This window comes from Pleurodeles waltl, chromosome 3_1, assembly GCF_031143425.1.
Source record: "Pleurodeles waltl isolate 20211129_DDA chromosome 3_1, aPleWal1.hap1.20221129, whole genome shotgun sequence".
NCBI lineage: Eukaryota > Metazoa > Chordata > Amphibia > Caudata > Salamandridae > Pleurodeles > Pleurodeles waltl.
Genome location: NC_090440.1, coordinates 233,228,237 through 233,248,455, shown reverse-complemented (window position 1 = coordinate 233,248,455; position 20,219 = coordinate 233,228,237). Strand labels below are relative to the sequence as shown.

The following is a 20,219-nucleotide window of genomic DNA, read 5'->3' as shown; positions in this document are numbered from 1 at the left end:
TTCAGGATTGGACTGGGATTCCTTCCACCAAAAAGAGAACTGCTGGTTTTCCCTGTCCCTGTATATGCTTCCAGGGACTATCTCCCCTATCCTTCTATGGGACTCTGTGCATGCACAAAGCTTCATTGCAGGCCTCAAGCCACTTGTCAATGTCACCCCCCACAACAGAGCTTGGCATCAAGATCTGGGGATGTAGACCATTTTACCTCCTCTACGCACCTTTGTTTTGCTATCTCCATCTTCACTGCACTCTGTGACCCTCTGGGCTTTCAGGTCCAGTTCTTTTTGGCTCATTTCATGTGCCAGCAGAACATTCTTCTCCAGAGCTAGTTTTTTCCCTCTGAAGCTCTCTCAGCTTCTGCTGTTTTCTCCTCCTTGGCCCTAACTACTTTCTTTTCTTCCATGGTCAGCCTTTTCTCCTCGGTGGCCAGAGTGGAAAGTTACAACTTCAGCTCTCTCTCAGCTTGCCTGTTCTCCAAGTGTTCAGGGGTCAGAATGTGGGAAGACGCAATGCTACTGGCAGGGGATCTCACTCTTCTAGGCTCCCTTCTCTCCTCTGGCGCCATATGATAATGCACTTTTTTGGAACCTTTGACTCGTTTCAGCCCACTCTTCTTACAAGTTTTCAATGTTGCTGAGTTCTACCTCCTTTCTTGCAACAATCATAGCTGCAAAGTAAGGCAATTGGATTGAAATTTAGGAAAAAGGAAAATGCCCAATTATTAATAAAGGAGAATTTTTAAAAATCGCAAATTGATGTTAATGTCAGATTATACAGGGGAACTTTTGGTTTTACATGAACCACTGAGTGGCAATGCAAAAACACAAGTACTGAATACCACTGCTGAACACTAATGTAAGAAACTGGAGTATTAGTTGAGGGAGGTGAGAACAACCTTAAATAATAAACACAATCCTTGTCAGGGTGAATCACTAAAGTAAGGTATTAACTGTTATTAAAAAAAAAAACCCTGGTCATCTCAATACTGAAGCACAAGAACACAATGGTGCTTTTAAATGGGAGAAAAGTAAAATGATTAAGCTAACTCTTCATTTTCATTTCATCCCATTTCAAAGTGTCACATTTAAAATCCGGCCCCTTGCTCTCAGTGTCCAGTGGGCACTGTGCCATATTTATAACTGAAAAATACAGTCATTTTGGGGGGAGAAATTTAAAATGAAGAAAGATATTTCTATGAAACATTACGTCAATATTTTTCTTCACTTTCAATTAAGCCAATTAAGTCTTCATTTTTTTATGAAGCTTATTTCTTCACTTTAAAGTCCTCCCCATTTAAACAAATAGCTGTATTTTTCTGCTATAAATATGTCACCTTGCCTACAGGCCAATAGCTGATGGATGCCTGCTGTTTGTAAATACGATACTTTGAAAGGGGAGACCATTGAAATGATGAGCTTTATGGAATCCATAGTAGCAAAAGTTAACTCTTCAGTTTCATTTTCTCCGAATCCAAAGTGTTACATTTATACACAGCAGGCATCTTGACCCCTCTGGCTGGTAGAGACAGTCACATATTTATAAGTGAAAAGCCAGCCATGTTTTTGAAATGGGAGAACTTTAAAGCGCAGAAAAAAGTTTCATATTATGAACATTTTGCAGAACACTTTTTTGAACTCTAAATTTCTGACATTTTTAAAAATGGTTTATGTTTGAGTTATACATATAACGGTGCCACAAATGGAGAAGTACAAATGGCACCATCTTATTTACCCAAACACATATATCCCATTCACACACATGCACACCCACACATGTTCATACATCCCCATGCCACCCCCTCACTCACGCACATGGTAGCACTGTTAATAGTACCTCTAGTCAAAGTATTTTGTTCAACCCACAGTATCTGGCTCTATGGACATTAGGCTTAAAGTTAATGAAGCTGGGCGTGGGGGTGTCTAGTAAAACTGCACGACTGGCATGACCTTCAGTAGCTCACAATGATTTTCACTGATCAGATATAGCTCTCACTACTGAAAAGGTTGGAGACCCCTGCACTAACCCCAGCCAAGGGTCTAGGACCTGGGGACAACACTTGGGGGTTAGGAGTCACTCCAACATAGGTCAGCAGCAGGGTCCAGTGCAGGTGCAGATGGCACTGGTGAGCTGGGCAGTTGAAGGAAGGACGCTTGTTGTATTCCTGTAGCTCAAACTGGAGGTCCACCAACTGACCCTGAGGTCCTGGGTTCAAGGCAAGCAGGCCCAGTCTTTCTTCAGGTTCCTCAGATAGCAGACCAGTCCTTCTGATTCTGCATAGGTCCAGGAGTGTTTTAAGGAGAGGACTGACTGCGAGGCAAGTTATATGCCCAGTGCCAGTCAGACTGTGGGTGGTGGGCAAGCCTCCATTCACCCCCTAAACCAGTTCTAGTTGGTACCCCTACCCTCAACTGGGTTTAGTGACATCCTGGCTGGAGAAACAAAGGGAAGATAGGCCAAGGTGTGAGCTTCATCTGCCAGGGATAAAGTATGCATCATTTGAGGCTTGGAAAGGGGATCCTTTAAGGGAAGAAGTCCTCCCACCCCTAAGGCCCTTGGTCCACTGTCTGGGAGCAATACCCATTTCACCAGAGGAGAGCCACCAGGGGTCAGGTAGCAGCTGGACACCGACAGGAACGTGTTTTGGTTTTAAGCAGGAAAATGACAACTTTCCATGTGTCATGTCTAAAATAGTCATATAAAATTCAACTTGACCATTAAGAGGGATTTCCAGTTACTATAAGAATTAGTTATTGAGCATTTTTTCTAGCTATTCACAAACCAAATTTAGCAGTTATTAAAGGGAATAGTGCAAACCACTGTTAACCTAAGCGAGAGCCAGCCTTGCCACAGTGAAACACGATTTTGAAGGTTTTTCACTGCCAGGGAATGTAATACAAGAAATATACATGCCCTACTTTTTAAATACAATGCATCCTGCCCTATTGGCATTTAAGGTCTACCTTAGGGGTGACTTATAAGTATTAAAAAGGAAGGTTTACCCCTGGCAAAAGGTTTATTCTGCACAGTTGAAACAGCAGTTTAAAACTGCAGACCTAGGTTGCAATGGAAGGCCTAGAGACATGTTTTATGGTTCTACTTTAGAAGGTGGCACAATCTATGCTGCAGCCCACTAGTAACATTTATCTTATAGGCCCTTTGCACACGTAGTACCACACACTAGGGACTTATAAGTAAATTAAAGGTGCTGATTAGGTGTATGCCAATGTTGCCATGTTAAGGAGGGAGAGCGCAAGTACTTTACCACTGGTTAGCAGGAGTAAATAATGCAGAGTCCTAAGGCCAACAAAAACGAGCTCAGTAAATGGAGGTAAATATCTAGGGGAATGCCATGCAAAAGATGATAGTTTCCAACACCCAATGATTTTAGCTAACATGACATACAGCATAAAAAGTGCCCACCACTCACTCTGGCCAAGATGTTGGAAAAACATGGTTAGAACAAACCAAAAGCTTTTAAAAAATGATAGTATCTCTCTTTTGGTGTTAGTCAACCGTAAACCCAGATCACTATCCCACCTCTCATGTGGCATGAAAAAAAAGGTTGAGTGGTAGCAAGGGGCACAAACAGAAATTATTATTGGGTAACCATCAACCTGCAACAACCTGATGTTTCAATAATACACATTTGCGGACATTCAACCAGTCAGAACAGCCCTATAATTTTGACAGACTGTTCAAGAGCTAACCTACATAACTGTGGGTGGGTTGGCCCAGGCTAGGGGCCATACTGCCGTCCTTGAAAGTGTGGAGAGCCCAAGCATAAGTGTCTCTTCATTTTATTCTATCTGCAGGAAGGATTATGGCAATTTTCTCCAAATAAATATTTTTTCATGACTAGACTAAAAAAGGTAGGCTTTCACTTTGGCACAAAGCCGATACTAAAAAGAACATTTGCAACAGTTAATTCAGGGTTCAGCTGGCACAATACAAGACCATATAACTCACCTGCCGCTAACATGAGAGAATAGTAAGGACGACTACCCTAGGGCCTCATTGGGCTGCATTACAACTATGCTGTACATCTCTGCTGTAATTCAGTATACCTCGTCATACAAAACAACCTTCTATACACATTAAAACAGAAAAACAGTTAGACTGACTTGCAGTCTACAATTAAACTTATCACATGCACCAACAGAATAAACTCCATGCACTACACAGTGCAGTTGACCTAAACTACCTTTCTCATTTGGCTACTACACACACTGGAATAAAATTGCGGTCATCACATTATATGTATATGTATATGTTATCTCAGGAATGATGATGTCTGTCTAACTGCATTGGGACAAGGTCTGAACTATCAACAACTAAATCAACTGAAAATTCTAACCACTTCATAAAGAAACTAATGTCCCACCTACTACAAAACCCTAACTTTAACTACTTCGTTTTTTAATCCAAGGAACATTCACTAAGTGTTTGCCAAGTACGCCTCACTATATACTTTACTAGTTGCTTCATTAGCCTGTCTGGGGGTTGGGTGAGCAAACACAATTAAACTATCAAGACACCTACACAAGGCTCAAATCTATTTCTGTCAAAACATCTAGGAAAATTCAGCAAACCTGCCTATTATGAAGTTGGTGGACCGCACCACTCCATAAATGCAATGGTGTGCAGCCGTATTTGATTACTTACATCTGACAGACTGTATGGAAGAACGAGTCTTTCACCCACTGTTACTGTCTTCCGGGCAATCAGTGCTTCAAACAGTAGCTCCTCTTTCACCTAATGACAACAAAATCAAAATACCAGTTCATTTACAATAAATCAGTACTGGCATGGTGAATTTATACTTGTGTTAGTAAGATATTATATTGAATAGAAACAAAATACATTACCTTCATCATGAATCTTATACTCTTAGTCCTTGCTTTTCCTCTCTCATAAATGGTTTGGAATTGTCTGCTCCAGGCAGAACTGGAAACAGTGTTTCCAAAAAGAAAAATTAACTTAAAAAAGGTGTGGAGGCTGTCTGATAATATCCCCCTACCGTATGCAGGACCCTCCTCCTGCACTTCAGTCACCACTGCTCTAGTCCAGTTCCAACAGGCTTTCTGTTAACTTTTGCAGCAAGGGATACGCATTTTTAGAGAAAGGCTTAATGACTATTGTAGGATGCATCTTTTCTACAGAGTTCAAAGTTCACCATCTCTTATGGGAGAGGTAAAAGCAACTGAGAATTCTAAAAGGTCAATATCACAAAGCCCAAGATGCAATGAACTCTTAAAGTAAGGAGTAGAATGAGATGCTATTGCTGAGCAGGATGTACAACAGGAGGGTAAAATAAGCACAGCCATAAACAAATTCCCACAACCCGCTTCATTTTTCAAAGAAAAAATATTTCTAGAACTAATAATTTAGGTAGCAATAGTCAAAAGATCATGTCTGCAGGAGTATATACGCATACTTCAGCCTACTACATACTGCATTAAAGTTACAACATAATCATAGGAGGTTTGCAAAGTACTTAGGATATTCCCAAGAGCCCAGTGGTAAAAGCAATGCAATCTGCTCTTCTACTGACACCATACAACTGCAATATTATTTGACAAGCCCCAGTGTCCATAAGGAACTTACTTATCTCATAAGGATCTGTTCATAGCATGCAGTGTTGCAGATTCACATGCTTTGCACACCCTTGCCATCTAGATTTGGGCTCAGACGTTTGTAACTTGTTTTTCTTTGAAGAAGTCTATCGAGTAACAAGACATAGTAACTCCAGCTTTAGTTGGTAATGTGCGTGGACATGCGCTTCACTCTAAGATTGTTTTCTGCACAGCGGGTCAGTGTAAAGATGGAGTGATAGAGAGGAAAGTGTGATGAAAACGTAAGAAGGTATATACCAAGTATTTAAGAGAATTGCACATCAGTAAAAAAACAAAGGCTTTCGAGTCACAAGATATAGTAACTCCCGCTTTAGTTGGTAATGTGCATGGGCATAATCTTCACAGTAAGATTGTTTTCTGCACAGCGGATCAGTGTAAAGATGGAGTGTTAGATAGGAAAGTGTGATGACCATGCAAGAAGTGGATTCTTTTTTGCGCATGGAATGTGACCTGGGCGCGGCAGGCAAAGTCCTTTTAGCCTTATTGTAGCAGGTTTGGATACATTTCACAATCCATCTTGCTGCGCCCACCTCTAAAAGAGTGTGTCCCTTGTGTGGCTTGACGAAAGCAACAAAAAAAGTTTGAGTCTTGCCAAAGGATTTGTTCTATCATAATACATGATGGTATGCTTACCATCAAAGGTGTGAAGGGAACCCTCTGCCACAGAGTCTGGTTATGGGAAGAAGACTGGAAGCTCAATGGTTTGATCAAGGTGGAATGGGTATACCACCTTAAGGAGATAACACCTTAGGAAGAAAGTTAAGGTTGGTTCTAAGCACAATTCTGTAGATATGAACCTGATCCAGGGTGAGGGCCTGCAATTTGTGAACACATGGGGGGCAACGGTGAGGTCAAAGGGAAGTACACCAAACTGGAAATGCTCTTGGCCTACAGTGAACCACAGTTAACGTCTGTGGGCCTGCAGGACGGGAATGTGGAAATACGATTCCTAAAGGTCTAAAGGTACCATCCTGTCTCCAGGGCCCAGGGAAGACAAAACCTGAGTAAACATAAGCATCTTGAATTTCTCTTTCTGTAGAAAGGTGTTGAGAGCGGGAAGATCTGGTATAGGGCAAAGGCCTCCATCCTTTTTTTGGCACCAGAAAGTATTGGGAATAGCAACCATGTTCCACTTCTGATACTGGGGCTCTTTTGAGGGCTCCTTTGGCCAATAGACCCTGCACTTCCTGAACAAAGCAAAAAGAGATGGTTCTCCATCAGCCATTCTGGGGATGGTGCTAAGGATGGTGAAGTTTCAAGGAAGGGTAGGGCATAACCCTTCTTAACAACCTGTAGCACCTACTTGTCACAAGTTATTGCTGGTCTTTGAGACAGGTAGTACCTGACCCTGCTACCAACGGGATGGGTGTGCTGCAGGAGGGTCTATTAAAGAGTTTGTGAGGCTGCAGCACCTGAAGGGGTGGAGGACAGAATGGTATGCTTGATGTGGGTCCTGTGTCCCATATGGGATTCACATCCTTGGGCATGAAAGGACTGAGAAGCTTGCTAGCTTGGGGGATAGGATGGACATTGGGGACGTTCCCCCTACTCCTCACCCCAGAACCCCCTCCCCGCCCCCGTGGCCACAGAAGACACTAAAGGAATGTTGCTCTTGGTGGGGGCATACAGATAGGCAAAGGTATCTGCCAGTGATTTGACTCTCTTTGAAGTGCTTGAGCGCCATGTCAGTCTTGTTGTCAAAGAGGCAGGAGCCGTTAAACAGCATGTCTAGAAAAAGTGACTGGACATCCCCTGAAAATACAGTGGACCACAACCAGGAGTAGCAGTGGAGTCCCACTTTAGAAGTCACGGCACTGCCGAATAAAAAGTCCAGACCACATAGAAAGGTGAACTTTGCTGTGTCCCTTCATTCAGCTAAAGTCAGGTTCTGGATGGCTAGGCCATCTTCAGGTAGCACCTGCAGCAGCTGTGAAACCAAATCCCAGAAGGCATGGGAGTATCAGCCGAAGAGACATGCCGTGTTCACCGACCACAATGTCAAACTGGTGGAAGGGAAGATTCGCTTTTCAAGCTTTTTGAAGTCCCTATCCAGTGGGGTGGTAGGGAAACCACTTGGTTTTATCTTCGCTCTTGAGGTCTGCACCACCAGCCTCTCAGAAGAGAGATGCCGGGGCAGGAAGGCTGGGTCTCCAGGGGTGGGTTGAAGGTGTTGAGCAATAATTCTGTGCACAGGAGCATCCGTGCATGGTTTGGGCTAGGCCCCCACGAGAACGTCAGTGAGAGCTTCATTGAAGGGGAGCAGGGGCTCTGCAGAGCTGACCCTTGGTTGAAGCACCCCTGTCAAGACGCTGGCCTTCACCTAAGCTGAGGGTAGCTGTAGGTCAAGGACCTTAAGCTGCTTCGTACATCATAATTGCAAAAGATGTGCCTTCCTTCAAGGAAGGGCCCGGAGGAGAAATCTGGCCAGTATCTGGAGAGGTGTCCAAGCAGCCCCTCATACCAATTTTCCTCCTGGTAGGGGCCATTCTCCAGGAAACCACAATCCTTCTTAGTCATCCCCTCCTACATGAAAAGAGGGTTTGTCCTGGGGTGGGAAGTCTGGTTGGTTGGGTATGATCAGTGGGTCGTGGATGTCGAGTGGCGTTGATGGGGCGCCGTCTTTGAGTCGAAGAGGACAATAGGTTTCTCTTTGATCAGTGCCGACAGAGCCAGAGTTGGGCAGACGGGGCCCTGGGCGGTAGTCAGCATCGATGTTGCATCAGTTCAGATCAGGGGGTAGATACAGAGAACCCGGCTGGCCCCGAAAGGAAAACCTGTTGACAGTAACCCAACATGGGCACTTTTCAGCATGAGTAGAAAATACTGATCTTTCAAACCTAACAAAGGAAGGCTGGGTGCAATTAGAGAGAAAGATCTCAACAGAGGTGGTTAGGGAAGTGATCACTCAAATGCAGATGGTGATGACCCCAATGGTCTGCCAGGGAATCCTTTAAGAGACTGACCTCTCTAACCAGGGCCTACATTTTTACTGAACTGGTGGAAGCCAGAATGAAAGCTGGCTGCCAGAAGATTTGCAACGAGTGATGATACGGGTCATCCATAAGGAGGAAAATTAAGGGATGTCTGCTCCTTTTATCCACCACTATTCTTGAAAAATGTAGAAATAAGCTTATTAAGGTCACACATCCAGACCAGTCACAGTTCATCCTATGACGCTCCATCTGCAGCTTGAAACTAGGACCACCAGAGTGAATCCAAGGGCTACTTGGCTGACCTCCTGATCAGAGCCTCAGGGCAGAAAAGTCTCCAACCACCTTAAACCTGAGAAGCTGAACTCTTCCTGCTGCAAGTCCTGTACCCCTAGTGGTGCCATCCGAGTCCTCGACCCTTGGTTGTGGGCCTGAAGATGCTCTGCTAGCCCAGCTGCGGTCTTAGCAGAACCAACACAGCACATCTCCTTGCAGCTTCACATCAGAACTGCTGTTGCACGACCCATCCCCGGCGCACGCCCTTGCATTGTAGCCCCTTGGAACTGCTGCTGTGCGACACATCCTCAACACAGGTCCTCAACATCGCAGCCCCACAGGTCCTTGGAACTGCTGCTACATGACACATCCTCAACGCTGGACCTCGCATTGATCCGCAACTAGGGTTTAAGGTACTTTGTTCATTGAGCATAACTTGGTCCCTGTATCCGGCCCGCACTCATTCGTGGTCGGCCTGAACTTGTGACCAGTCCAGCACAACCAGATAACATCAGTTGGCACTTTGTGTTTTAAGCGCCTTTGCTAACTAAATCTTTAAAACTGCATTTAGTTTAAATGTACATTTAGTTGAAAACACCACTATAAGAATAATCTTCTCTAAGGAAACAGGGAATGCTGCTTCTTTACCTTGGCTGTTCAAGAACTAGCAACCATGTTTATAACTTCAAACACAACGCAGATAATGGGACATATGAAACCTTAGTTTTGCAGTGTAAGCAATTACAGAATCATATGCACTTATTATTCGACCATTTAGAAGAAGACGTGACAAGCAGTCAGCACATTTATTACTTTCTCCTGCAACGTGTTCTACATCAAACTGATAATTCTGTAGTCTTGCAGCTAAAGTAGACATCATCCTACCCCCTCCTAGAGAAAGTATGTTAACAAGCGGCTTGTGATCGATTCTTGGATACACTTGAATCGCCTGAAAAAAATATGGTAGGGCTTGGTTGCCCATGCCAAGCTCTCTCAGCATCCTTCATGGCTCTCAAATCATATGCAACTATCTATGTATTCTGTTCATCAGTCTGTTCCAAATCTGCACTAAATCCACAAGCAGTCACATCCTTCCAACACTATGCACTTCTTTCCAATAAGAAATGGTGCCAAACTAGGAGCATTCACTACTTCCAATTTTAGTGACTCAAAGATTCTCTTGTTCCCTTCCCCACACAAATCTCATATTCATCTTGCGTAAGGACCTGAAGGGTTCCAACTTTGTTGCGTAATCATGTATGAATTTAGTATAAAATTCAAGAAGGCTCAAAGCTGTTCCTTAATTGCAATTTCAAGTGCTTTCAAAATGGCTTGGACATAATCATATTTTGGTCTTGTGCCCGCACTGGAGATAGTTTGCCCTAATTATTCAACTTCTAAAGCTCTAACACAACATTTCTTAAACTTAAGAGTCAAACCTTTCTTAGATGGTGCTTGTAGGTCCCTCCTTAACCTTACATAATATTCCTGGATATTCCGTTGGAAAAGAAGGATACTACCTTACAACGCGATGGCTCTCTCCAAACTCACAAAGGTTTTCTTCAATATACGCTCAAATTATGAGGCAGCGCCTGTGCATTCCCCTGAACTGATATATCACTTCTGGTGTCACAAATGCAGGAAAATGCCTAGAATATTCTTTTAACAATACCTGGTGGTGGGCACTAGCAAAGTCTTAAGTTGCAAACACAGATGTGCCTCCCACTGTTGATATCATCTTTTGCATATTTAGCAAACGATGCCTATCTATATACCAATTATTTAGACTTTTGAGGTCCACACACAAACAAAGTTCTCCAGACCTCTAAGGGAAAATACTATAGGGACTACCCAGGCTAAAGATTCAATTGATTCTGCTATTCCCTACTTACACAGATCATTCAAAATGTCCTTCTCTATATAGGAGAGTAGTATTTGTGATCTTTTTGTCTAACTGGTAAGGCATTCTCATTTATTCTAATACAATGCTCAAATGTTTTATATTGATTTAGTCGAGAAGAAATTCAGACTTGGTTTTGAGTTGCAAAATATATGCATCATTCTCCGTTAATTTTGTCTCCTTGACAACTTGGTTACTGTGATCATCATACTCTACAATATAAAATCAGTGGATCAGCTCTAGGGTCCAACCTAATAGCCATTTCTTCTTGATGGGGCCATCCCAAAATCGAGTGCCTTTATCAGCCACATTGACTTTACCCCTGGTCCTGCAACCTTTGAAACTTATTTCAGACCATAAATATTCTAAAATGTTTATATGATGCCCAGTATAACCTCCAGGATGTATGCCAGTAGGTATTAAAACTTCTTCCTCTCCATAGTGTATCAATGGGTTTTGCGCTAAGAACCTTATACCAGGCACAAGAGTGCACCATCATTTGCACTTCTGCTCCACTGAATTAAATTAAACACTTTTGTAGACCTTAGCATTTCTTCTCTGTTACAGTGCCCAGTACAACACTTGGGTCCAACTTGACCTCCTCTGCGCTTTCATATGGAAATGATCAATGAGCTAATTCTCCCTTCTTTAAACACTTGCCCAAAATGTTGTTTTTTCTTGCTTTTCTACAACATTTTTCAATGGATGGGCAGTTTTTTCCCACAACTGCTCTTGCCACATCTATAGCATACAACGTTTGCCACACATTTTGTTTTCTGCTTAACATATCTGTCGTACTTGTTGATGATATTAACTTCAAGAGATGAGTTCTGAGGGCACCTAATTTCCGCCACAAACTTCTTTGAGTGTTCATAGGTGTCAGCAAAGTGTCAAGGTTAGTGTGGATCACAGTGACTCCTGAATTTTTTTGCTATTTGGTTCTCATTAACATTTGGTGACAGAGAACTTGACAATAATTAATTGTTTCAATTCACAATTAGCTGCTAATGTTCTAAGAGCAGCCATGTACTTTTCGATGCTTTCGTCCACATTTTGCCTTCTGGAATAGAATTTAAACTATATTTACTTTTCAACCATAACTCATTTCGAATTGTTTAACCATATATTGAAAACTATTCAAGTTTAAGTTATTCGCATTCGGTATCGCCGGTAATATTTTAAATTGAACCAACAATTTTTAAGTATGGACACTTTTCAACTTAAAATTAATTCTCTGTAATTAATCATAGTAATTTATTGTGTAAATAATGAAAACCTTTACAATATCAGTAAAATTTAAAATAAACATAAAACTGTTAGTCAATGCCATTAATATCATACCAAAATTCAGCAGGATCGCTTAGGCCTATGGGTAAGATAATCAGTTGAATGGAAGCTTTCCTTGAGACTCAGCAGTCGGCTTTCTCTGAACTATTTTTATTAATTTAGTTAGACAGTGAGCCAAATGCATGTCTGCAGTACTAAAACATTTTTTACAACAAAAGCACGTTCTAATCCCTAGGCAACGGAAGGCTGAAAACAGTAAGAATTTTCTTTCAATTTGAAGACTTTGGCTGCAGTAAAGGATATATGCCAACATTCCCTACACTGGGCAGAGAATCTGCAAGGGTTTGATGATCTTTGATTTTTCCAGTGTTGGTATATCTCTCCAATATCAAACTGTTCAAAAAGGAGACTAGCATAACATGTTTTTTCATTTCTTTGAAGAGCTTTCTAAGAAATAGGGCTCCAACATGTATTTACTATAAGTAAGTAATAATACACAATAGTGTTTCAGCAGATGGCAAGATTCTGAGTCTGTTTAAAAAAATAAAAATAAAAAAGCGCACATTTGATTCCTTAAAATACCTTAAAAGTGCAGCCACAAATAATTTGCTTTCCAAGCTTCATGAATATTAAAATTATTTAGTTCTATTTGGAGCTTGGTTGAAGAGTGAAATTTACTGGTTCGATCCGCACTTTGAAAATGGAGCCATGGAAATGTTTGTAATAGGCCTGGTTTTGCATTTATGCCAAAAAGCTGATTATGTGCAATTCTTACAAGAATTGGTGTCTAAGCAAGCAGAACTCTAAGCGTAACTGTGCTTGAGATGTAGAAAGTGGGAGAGAGAAAATACACCTAAAAAAGTTACACTGAATTTCATCAAGCCACGATATTTAAAGAGTCTGCAATATTTTCCAGCCGTAATTTAAAGTGGAAATACATTTCATTTTAATTATCTCCAACAGCAGCAGCTCAAATGAAGGGCCTGTCAAGCTACTGGACAGCCTTTTCATATCAAGCACTAATGACTTGGCTTTTAATTTTAATATTTTGTGGTAGTATGTTAGGCAATCTTTGACTTGGATCCAAATTCCAAGGTACTTGTAGAAGGTGTCTCTTTTGATTTGCTTTCTAATATGATTTTGACATATTCCCACTATTATAAACTAGAATATTCAAATTTCTGGTGTTGATGCTTAGACATTTTTTCATGGCAATAGATTTCAAGACAATTTAAAGTATACTGGAGATCCATGCTAATTCTAAGGTGACAGAATCAGCTGCATACAAGTGCACCTCTTAATTCTGATGGACAAACTCTAGAATTTGATAGAGAAGAGCCGATATCTGAAATACATAAGTTAAATAGGCTAGCGTCAACAACACAGGCTTGCTTAAGCCCTGTAGGGTGTATACTTTCTTAGTTAATTACTTATTATCATTTGGTTTAACTTGAATCCAAGTGTTAGAATAAAGGCATTGGGTGGCCCTTAGCAATTTTGAGTCTATACCCTATGTGTTCAATTTAACCCAAAGCCTGTTCGTACAGATCCACTTGAATGCAGTCTTGGAATCAATGAAGCAGGCATACAGTTCTTGAATTAATTCAGCTTTTACATAATGGTTTGACAAAACTGATAAAGCCACAATATTATCAATGATACCACTATTTGCCATGAATCCTGTTTTATACCAGAGAATCAGTTTTTTTTGTGTCAGACCATTCTTTTAGGTCTTTTAGCAATAGGGACATGTAAAATGTAGCTTCTACATTAAGAAGGGCTATCGTTTGATCGTTTGCCCTCTACATAACAAGAGCTCTATCGTAGACCCTGAAGAGGGAGAAGCCCATCCAGGAAGATGGAATAGATCCAGAACTAAAGCAACAATTGAAGAGGGGTTAGCCATGAGGCTCAATAGAACTATGCAGATGTGAACATTTTTAGAAGGGCTGTCTTTTGGCTCCGGAGTCTCATCAGATCTTCCTTTCCTGATGATGTCCTAGAAACGTTTCTCTGAACACCAACCAAATGCACAAGGTTTCTATGGGATATCTGTGAATGACACCCCCTCCCAACCAGGCTCCATTCTCTGAATTGCTTAGGTAAAGGACATATAGCAACTTCATTTTCAAATTCTAAGCAGTGTCTATTACACAACGAGAATACACACATGTAGTTTGCTACTTTCAAATTAGTGTTGGATTCTAATGCATTTATTCGATTCTAAAAGTCCCTGCAGTCTTTGGACTTGCATATGAAAAGAAGTTACTTACCTGTAACGGCAGTTCTCCAGTATTGGTATCTTTCACAGATTCACATGCTTGAATCATTCCCCGTCGTTGAGATGGGAGTCCCCGGTAATTCAATAAAGCAGTATATATATATCACTATCATAGGCTATATTGGCAATGAAAAGGTCAGTTTAATAGCCTAGCCATGTCCTTTTTCAAAAAAGGACCAAACTTGAACTATAACCAATCAGGTGACAGCACCCCCTAGAACACTCCCAATAGAGGCTGAGTCCCTCAGATTTTCAAGCACAAGTGGGAATAGATAATCCCGAGCTATAAGGGGAGCCTCTCTGGGGAGGAGGGTGGGTCGCATGTGAATCTATGAAATATACCAATACTGGAGAACTGCAGTAACAGTAAGTAACTTATTTTCTTCTCCAGTATTGGATCTTTCATAGATTCACATGCTTGAATCAGAATACCAAGCAGTTACTGTATTTGTATATCTTATAGTATGAGGGTAATAGTGGATGGTGGGTAGAAAATATATATAAATAACATTCATATGCAACATAATAAATTTGGAAAATGTCACTTACCCAGTGTACATCTGTTCGTGTCATGTTCCGCTGCAGATTCACATCCTATGCACAGATCCTGCCATCTAGTGTTGGTCTCGGAGTGTTACAAGTTGTTTTTCTTCGAAGAAGTCTTTTCAAGTCACAGGACTGAGTGACTCCTCCTTTTCGACTCCATTGCGCATGGGCATCAACTCCATCTTAGATTGTTTTCCCGCAGAGGGTAAGGTAGGAGTGATAGAGTGTAAATAGAGAGATGTCCATGCAATGGAACAGCGATGTATGTACAAAGTTTAAATAAAGGAATGTTTATATGCATATGTCCAATTTTTAATTATAACTTAAACGGCTACAGGCTCCTGGGGAGGAGGGAGGGTGCATGTGAATCTGCAGTGGAACATGCCACGAACAGATGTACACTGGGTAAGTGACATTTTCCGTTCAGTGGCATGTGTAGCTGCAGATACACATGCTATGCATAGACTACAAAGCAGTAATCCTCCCCAAAGCGGTGGTCAGCCTGTAGGAGTTGAAGTTGTCTGAAATAATGTTCTTAGTACAGCCTGTCCTACTGTCGCTTGTTGTGTTGCTAACACATCTACACAGTAATGCTTGGTAAAAGTATGAGGTGTGGACCAAGTGGCTGCCTTAAAAATCTCTGTCATTGGTATGTTTCCCAGAAAGGCCATTGTTGCTCCTTTCTTTCTAGTGGAGTGTGCCTTTGGTGTAATGAGTAGTTGTCTTTTAGCTTTCAGGTAACAAGTTTATATACATTTCACTATCCATCTGGCTATGCCTTGTTTGGATATAGGGTTACCAGTATGGGGTTTTTGGAATGCGACGAACAACTGTTTGCAACAAAATGCTTTTGTTCTGTCGATGTAATACATTAGAGCTATTTTTATATCTAATGTATGCAGTGCTCTTTCTGGCACTGAGTCTGGCTGTGGGGAAAAGACTGGGAGTTCCACAGTTTGGTTTAAATGAAACGGTGAGATGACTTTTGGTAGAAATTTTGGATTTGTGCGTAGTACAACTTTGTTTGTGTACTTGTATAAAGGGTTCTTCAATAGTGAAAGCCTGTATTTCACTAACTCTTCGTAATGAAGTAATTGCCACTAGAAATGCTACTTTCCAAGTTAAGAATTGGATCTGACAAGAGTGCATGGGTTCAAAAGGTGCATGTCAGACAGTGAAAAGCCGCATGGGGCCCAGTCAGGGGCCCCAGGGGCCCGCGACTCCCCGTACCGCCAGCCTTTTCCTGGTGGTTCAAACCGCCAGGAAAAGGCTGGCGGTAGGGGGACTCGTAATCCCCTGGGCAGCGCTGCTAGCAGCGCTGCCCTGGCGGATTACTACCGCTTCCGCCGCGGTCGTAATGACCCTGGAAGCACCGCCAGCCTGTTGGCGGTGCTTCCGTCATTTCAGCCCTGGCGGTCCTGTACTGCCAGGGTTGAAACGACCCTAGATCTTGGAGATGTAACCGTGCGTTTGGGATAATTGCGATGCATGATGCCATCATGCCTAGGAGTTTCATCACAAAACGGACAGTGTAGTGCTGGTTTGGCTGTATTTTTGGCAACATGGTGTGGAATGATTGCACCCTTTGTGGGCTTAAACTTGCAAGCGCCTTTTGAGTGTTGAGTGTAGCTCCCAAGTACTGCTGAATTTGGGATGGTTCCAGGTGTGATTTTTGATAATTTATCGAAAACCCTAGTGTGTGTAGGGTATCTATTACATAACGTGTGTGATGTTGACACTGTTTTTGAATGTTGGCTTTTATTAGCCAATCGTCGAGATATGGGAATACATGCATATGTTGTCTCCTTATGTATGCTGCTACTACGGCAAGGCATTTTGTAAAAACTCTGGGGGCTGTTGTTATCCCGAAGGGTAATACCTTGAATTGGTAATGTTTTCCTTGTATAACAAACCTGAGGTATTTTCTGTGAGCCGGATGGATGGGTATGTGAAAATACGCATCTTTTAAATCCAGTGTTGACATGTATTCTCCCTGTTGCAGCAATGGAACTACATCTTGTAGTGTCACCATGTGGAAGTGTTCTGATCGAATGTAGAGGTTGAGAGTCCAGAGATCCAATATTGGCCTTAGCGTTTTGTCCTTTTTGGGAATGAGGAAGTACAGGGAATAGACCCCTGTTCCTTTTTGATGATGAAGCACTGGTTCTATGGCTTGTTTGATCAATAGTGCCTGCACCTCTGTTTGTAACATTGCAAGATGCTGCGATGAAGGTTTGTGCGCTTTTGGGGGAATGTTTGGAGGAGAATGTGTGAAGTCTTTGCAGTAACCATGTTGGATAATTGATAGTACTCATGTGTCTGTTGTGATGTGTAACCATTGCTCGTGGAACATTTTCAGTCTTCCTCCCACAGGGGATGTGTGTTAAGGGAAGGTGATTGCAAAGTCACTGTTTGTTGTTAGTGGCTTGCTTTGCGGATTGGAATTTTCCCCTAGATTTGGGAAATTTCCCTCTGTTAGTCCCTGAAATCCCCCTCTTTGATATTGTGTTTGGGATGAGGGCTTTGATTGTGAGGTGGATGGTTCGGAGGTCTGTGGCCTGAAGCCTTCCCTACACTGAGGCTTCCGAAATGTCCCTCTGTATTGGGATGAATAAAGCGCTCCAATTGCTTTAGCAGTGTCGGCATCTTTTTTCATTTTATCTATTGCTGTGTCCACCTGTGTGCCGAATAATTGCTGTTGGTTGAAGGGCATGTTGAGCACAGCCTGTTGGATTTCAGGTTTAAAACCTGATGATCTGAGCCATTCATGGCGCCTAATGGTGACTGCCATATTTATGGTCCTTGCGGCTGTTTCAGCTGAGTCTACCGCTGATCTGATTATTTGTTATCGCCTGTCCCTCCTCTACCACCTGCTGAGCTCTCCTTTGGTGTTCCTTGGGGAGATGTTGAATAATGTCCTTCATCTCGTCCCAATGAGCCCTGTCGTATCTAGCGAGGAGGGCCTGTGAGTTCGCTATGCGCCATTGATTGGCTGCTTGCGACGCTACCCTTTTTCCTGCTGCATCAAACTTTTTACTTTCCTTATCTGGAGGGGGTGCATCTCCAGAGGACTGCGAGTTAGCTCTTTTCCTCGCCGCGCTGACCACTACCGAATCTGGAGGCAGCTGTATACACTGGGTCTGAAGGTTGTGGTTTATACTTTTTTTCTACCCTTGGGGTTATAGCTCTTCCCTTAACCAGCTCCTGGAATATCTGTTGGGCACGTTTGAGCATACCAAGGAGCATGGGTAGGCTTTGGTATGTTGCGTGTGTTGAGGACAATGTATTGAATAGAAAGTCGTCCTCGAGTGCTTCCGTGTGCATGCTTACATTGTGGAAAGCTGCTGCCCTAGCCAAAACTTGTGTATAGAAGGTGCTATCCTCAGGTGGAGAGGGCTTAGATGGATAGCACTCTAGGCTGTTGTCTGACACAGGGTCATCATAAAGGTCCCATGGATCTGTGTCTTGGTGTGTCTGCATAGTGTGTGTAGGAGACTGTGCAGAGGGTGTAGCAGGTGGAGAGACAATTCTTTGAGGAGAATGAGGAGGAGACTGGGCAGGAGAAAACTGGCAAGGCGGAGATTTCTCTCTTGGCACTTTAGCCTTTGGATGATCAGTGTCCATACGTCCATGGAATGCGAGTTTCCTTTTAATTTTGAGGGGAGGTGCTGTGAGGATCTTGCCAGTATCCTTATGGATCTGTATCCTGGCTTGTCTGTCATCGAAATCTTTCATTTATTGTAGCTCTTCCTCAAATCTATGGCTTTCTTTAAGCTGTTTCGAAAATCCATGCTCGTCTGTGTACGACTGTCTTTTCGGCTCCGAAGCCGGTTTCTTCGGCACTGAAAGGCCCGGAGTGGTTGTTGGCCTCAGTTCTGAAAGGGATTTTCAGGCTCTCGACTCGATGGGTCGGTGCTGTATGTTTTCGGAGCCTGTGTCTCGACTCGAGTCCGAAGTCTTTGATGCGGGTATGGCCTTTTTCGGTGCCGAAGGTGTAACTTGGTCACCGCTTGATTTTTTTCCTGGTGGAGCCATGGCCTTCCGGCAGTGGCATCCCAGAGGCCTTCTGTTTGGTCTTGGTCTGGGTCATGGCAAGCATACTCACATGATGGCCCGCTGTCGGTGGTCGGTCAACGTCTGATTCGTCTGAATCGTAACCTTGAACGGAGATGGCAGTGTGGATCATCTCCTCTTCTTCCACGTCGAGGCGTTCTGTACTCTTGGACGCCATCTGTAGCCTTCTCGCCCTTCGGTCTCTCAGGGTCTTCTTGGAACGGAAGGATCTGCAGGCCTCACAAGTATCCTCTCGGTGATCTGGGGACAAACACAGATTACAGACCCGATGTTGATCTGTGCAGGGATACTTGGCATGGCACCGAGGGCAGAATCGGAACGGGGTCCGGTCCATGAGGCTTCGACGCTTCTTGCGGTCGGGCTCACCAGGCCCAAGTTGGACGCGGGTGCCCCGAAGGGCAACCGAAGGTGCGTGTCCGCCGGTACCGAGGCATCGATGCAAGATGGGGCACGATCGAGAACGATACCAACGCATTTCGGTGAATTATACGTTTTTCCGACTCGAACAACAAGAGTGAAGAGGAACACGTCCGAACCCGATGGCGGAAAGAAAGAAAACAATCTAAGATGAAGGAGGAGTCACTCGGTCCCGTGACTCAAAAAGACTTCTTCGAAGAAAATAAACTTGTAACACTCCGATCCCAACACTAGATGGCAGGACCTGTGCATAGCATGTGTATCTGCAGCTACACATGCCACCGAACATACATATATAAATATAGATCCATATATACACATCCTACATTAAAATCTGCATGAATACATAAACACATGGAACCAAAAGAGGCTCCCGTTAATGAAATAAGTGGTATAGTAAAACCAATCCAACCTCTGTATGATTGCTCTGCGCCGATTTCAGGTAATAATGCTGCATGAATAAAATGCACACTCTTCTAAATCACATCACGACAAATCTTTAGAGGTACAAAGTAGTTGAAGTGGAACTGCCCCAGTTGAATGCACCCTACTTTTCTCTGTGAGGGGATTGAGTGAGTGGCAGGTCTGGACTGCAGCTGAAATTCATTCAGCAATGGTTGCCATTGTGACTGGAGCACCCTTACGAGTGTGACTATCTGAGTCCAACAGTTGGTCAGCTCACATGAGTTGTTTAGTGCGATGTAAGTAGAGATTTTAGATATCACTCGATACCTAGAGTATGAATAGACCACTCAGCTGAATTCAGGAGAAAAGTCAGAAATATTATAGGCTCATTGAGGCAAAATCTGAAGGAACCATGGGACTAAATCTGTGGATTGGTTCAGAGAAGAACTGAATGAAGGCTCTTGTGTTG

The 20,219-nt window shown here is 42.8% G+C and overlaps 1 protein-coding gene across 7 annotated transcripts in view; it reads right to left on the bottom strand.

The window, feature by feature from the left end:
- MYO9A (myosin IXA) overlaps window positions 1-20,219 on the bottom strand; it is a 1,132,274-nt gene that overhangs the window by 746,691 nt on the left and 365,364 nt on the right. For all 7 annotated transcript variants that reach the window (XM_069222286.1, XM_069222289.1, XM_069222284.1 and 4 more), the window contains one exon: window positions 4,664-4,753. In XM_069222286.1, the coding sequence (XP_069078387.1) occupies window positions 4,664-4,753 (90 nt within the window). The remainder of the gene's footprint in view (window positions 1-4,663; window positions 4,754-20,219) is intronic.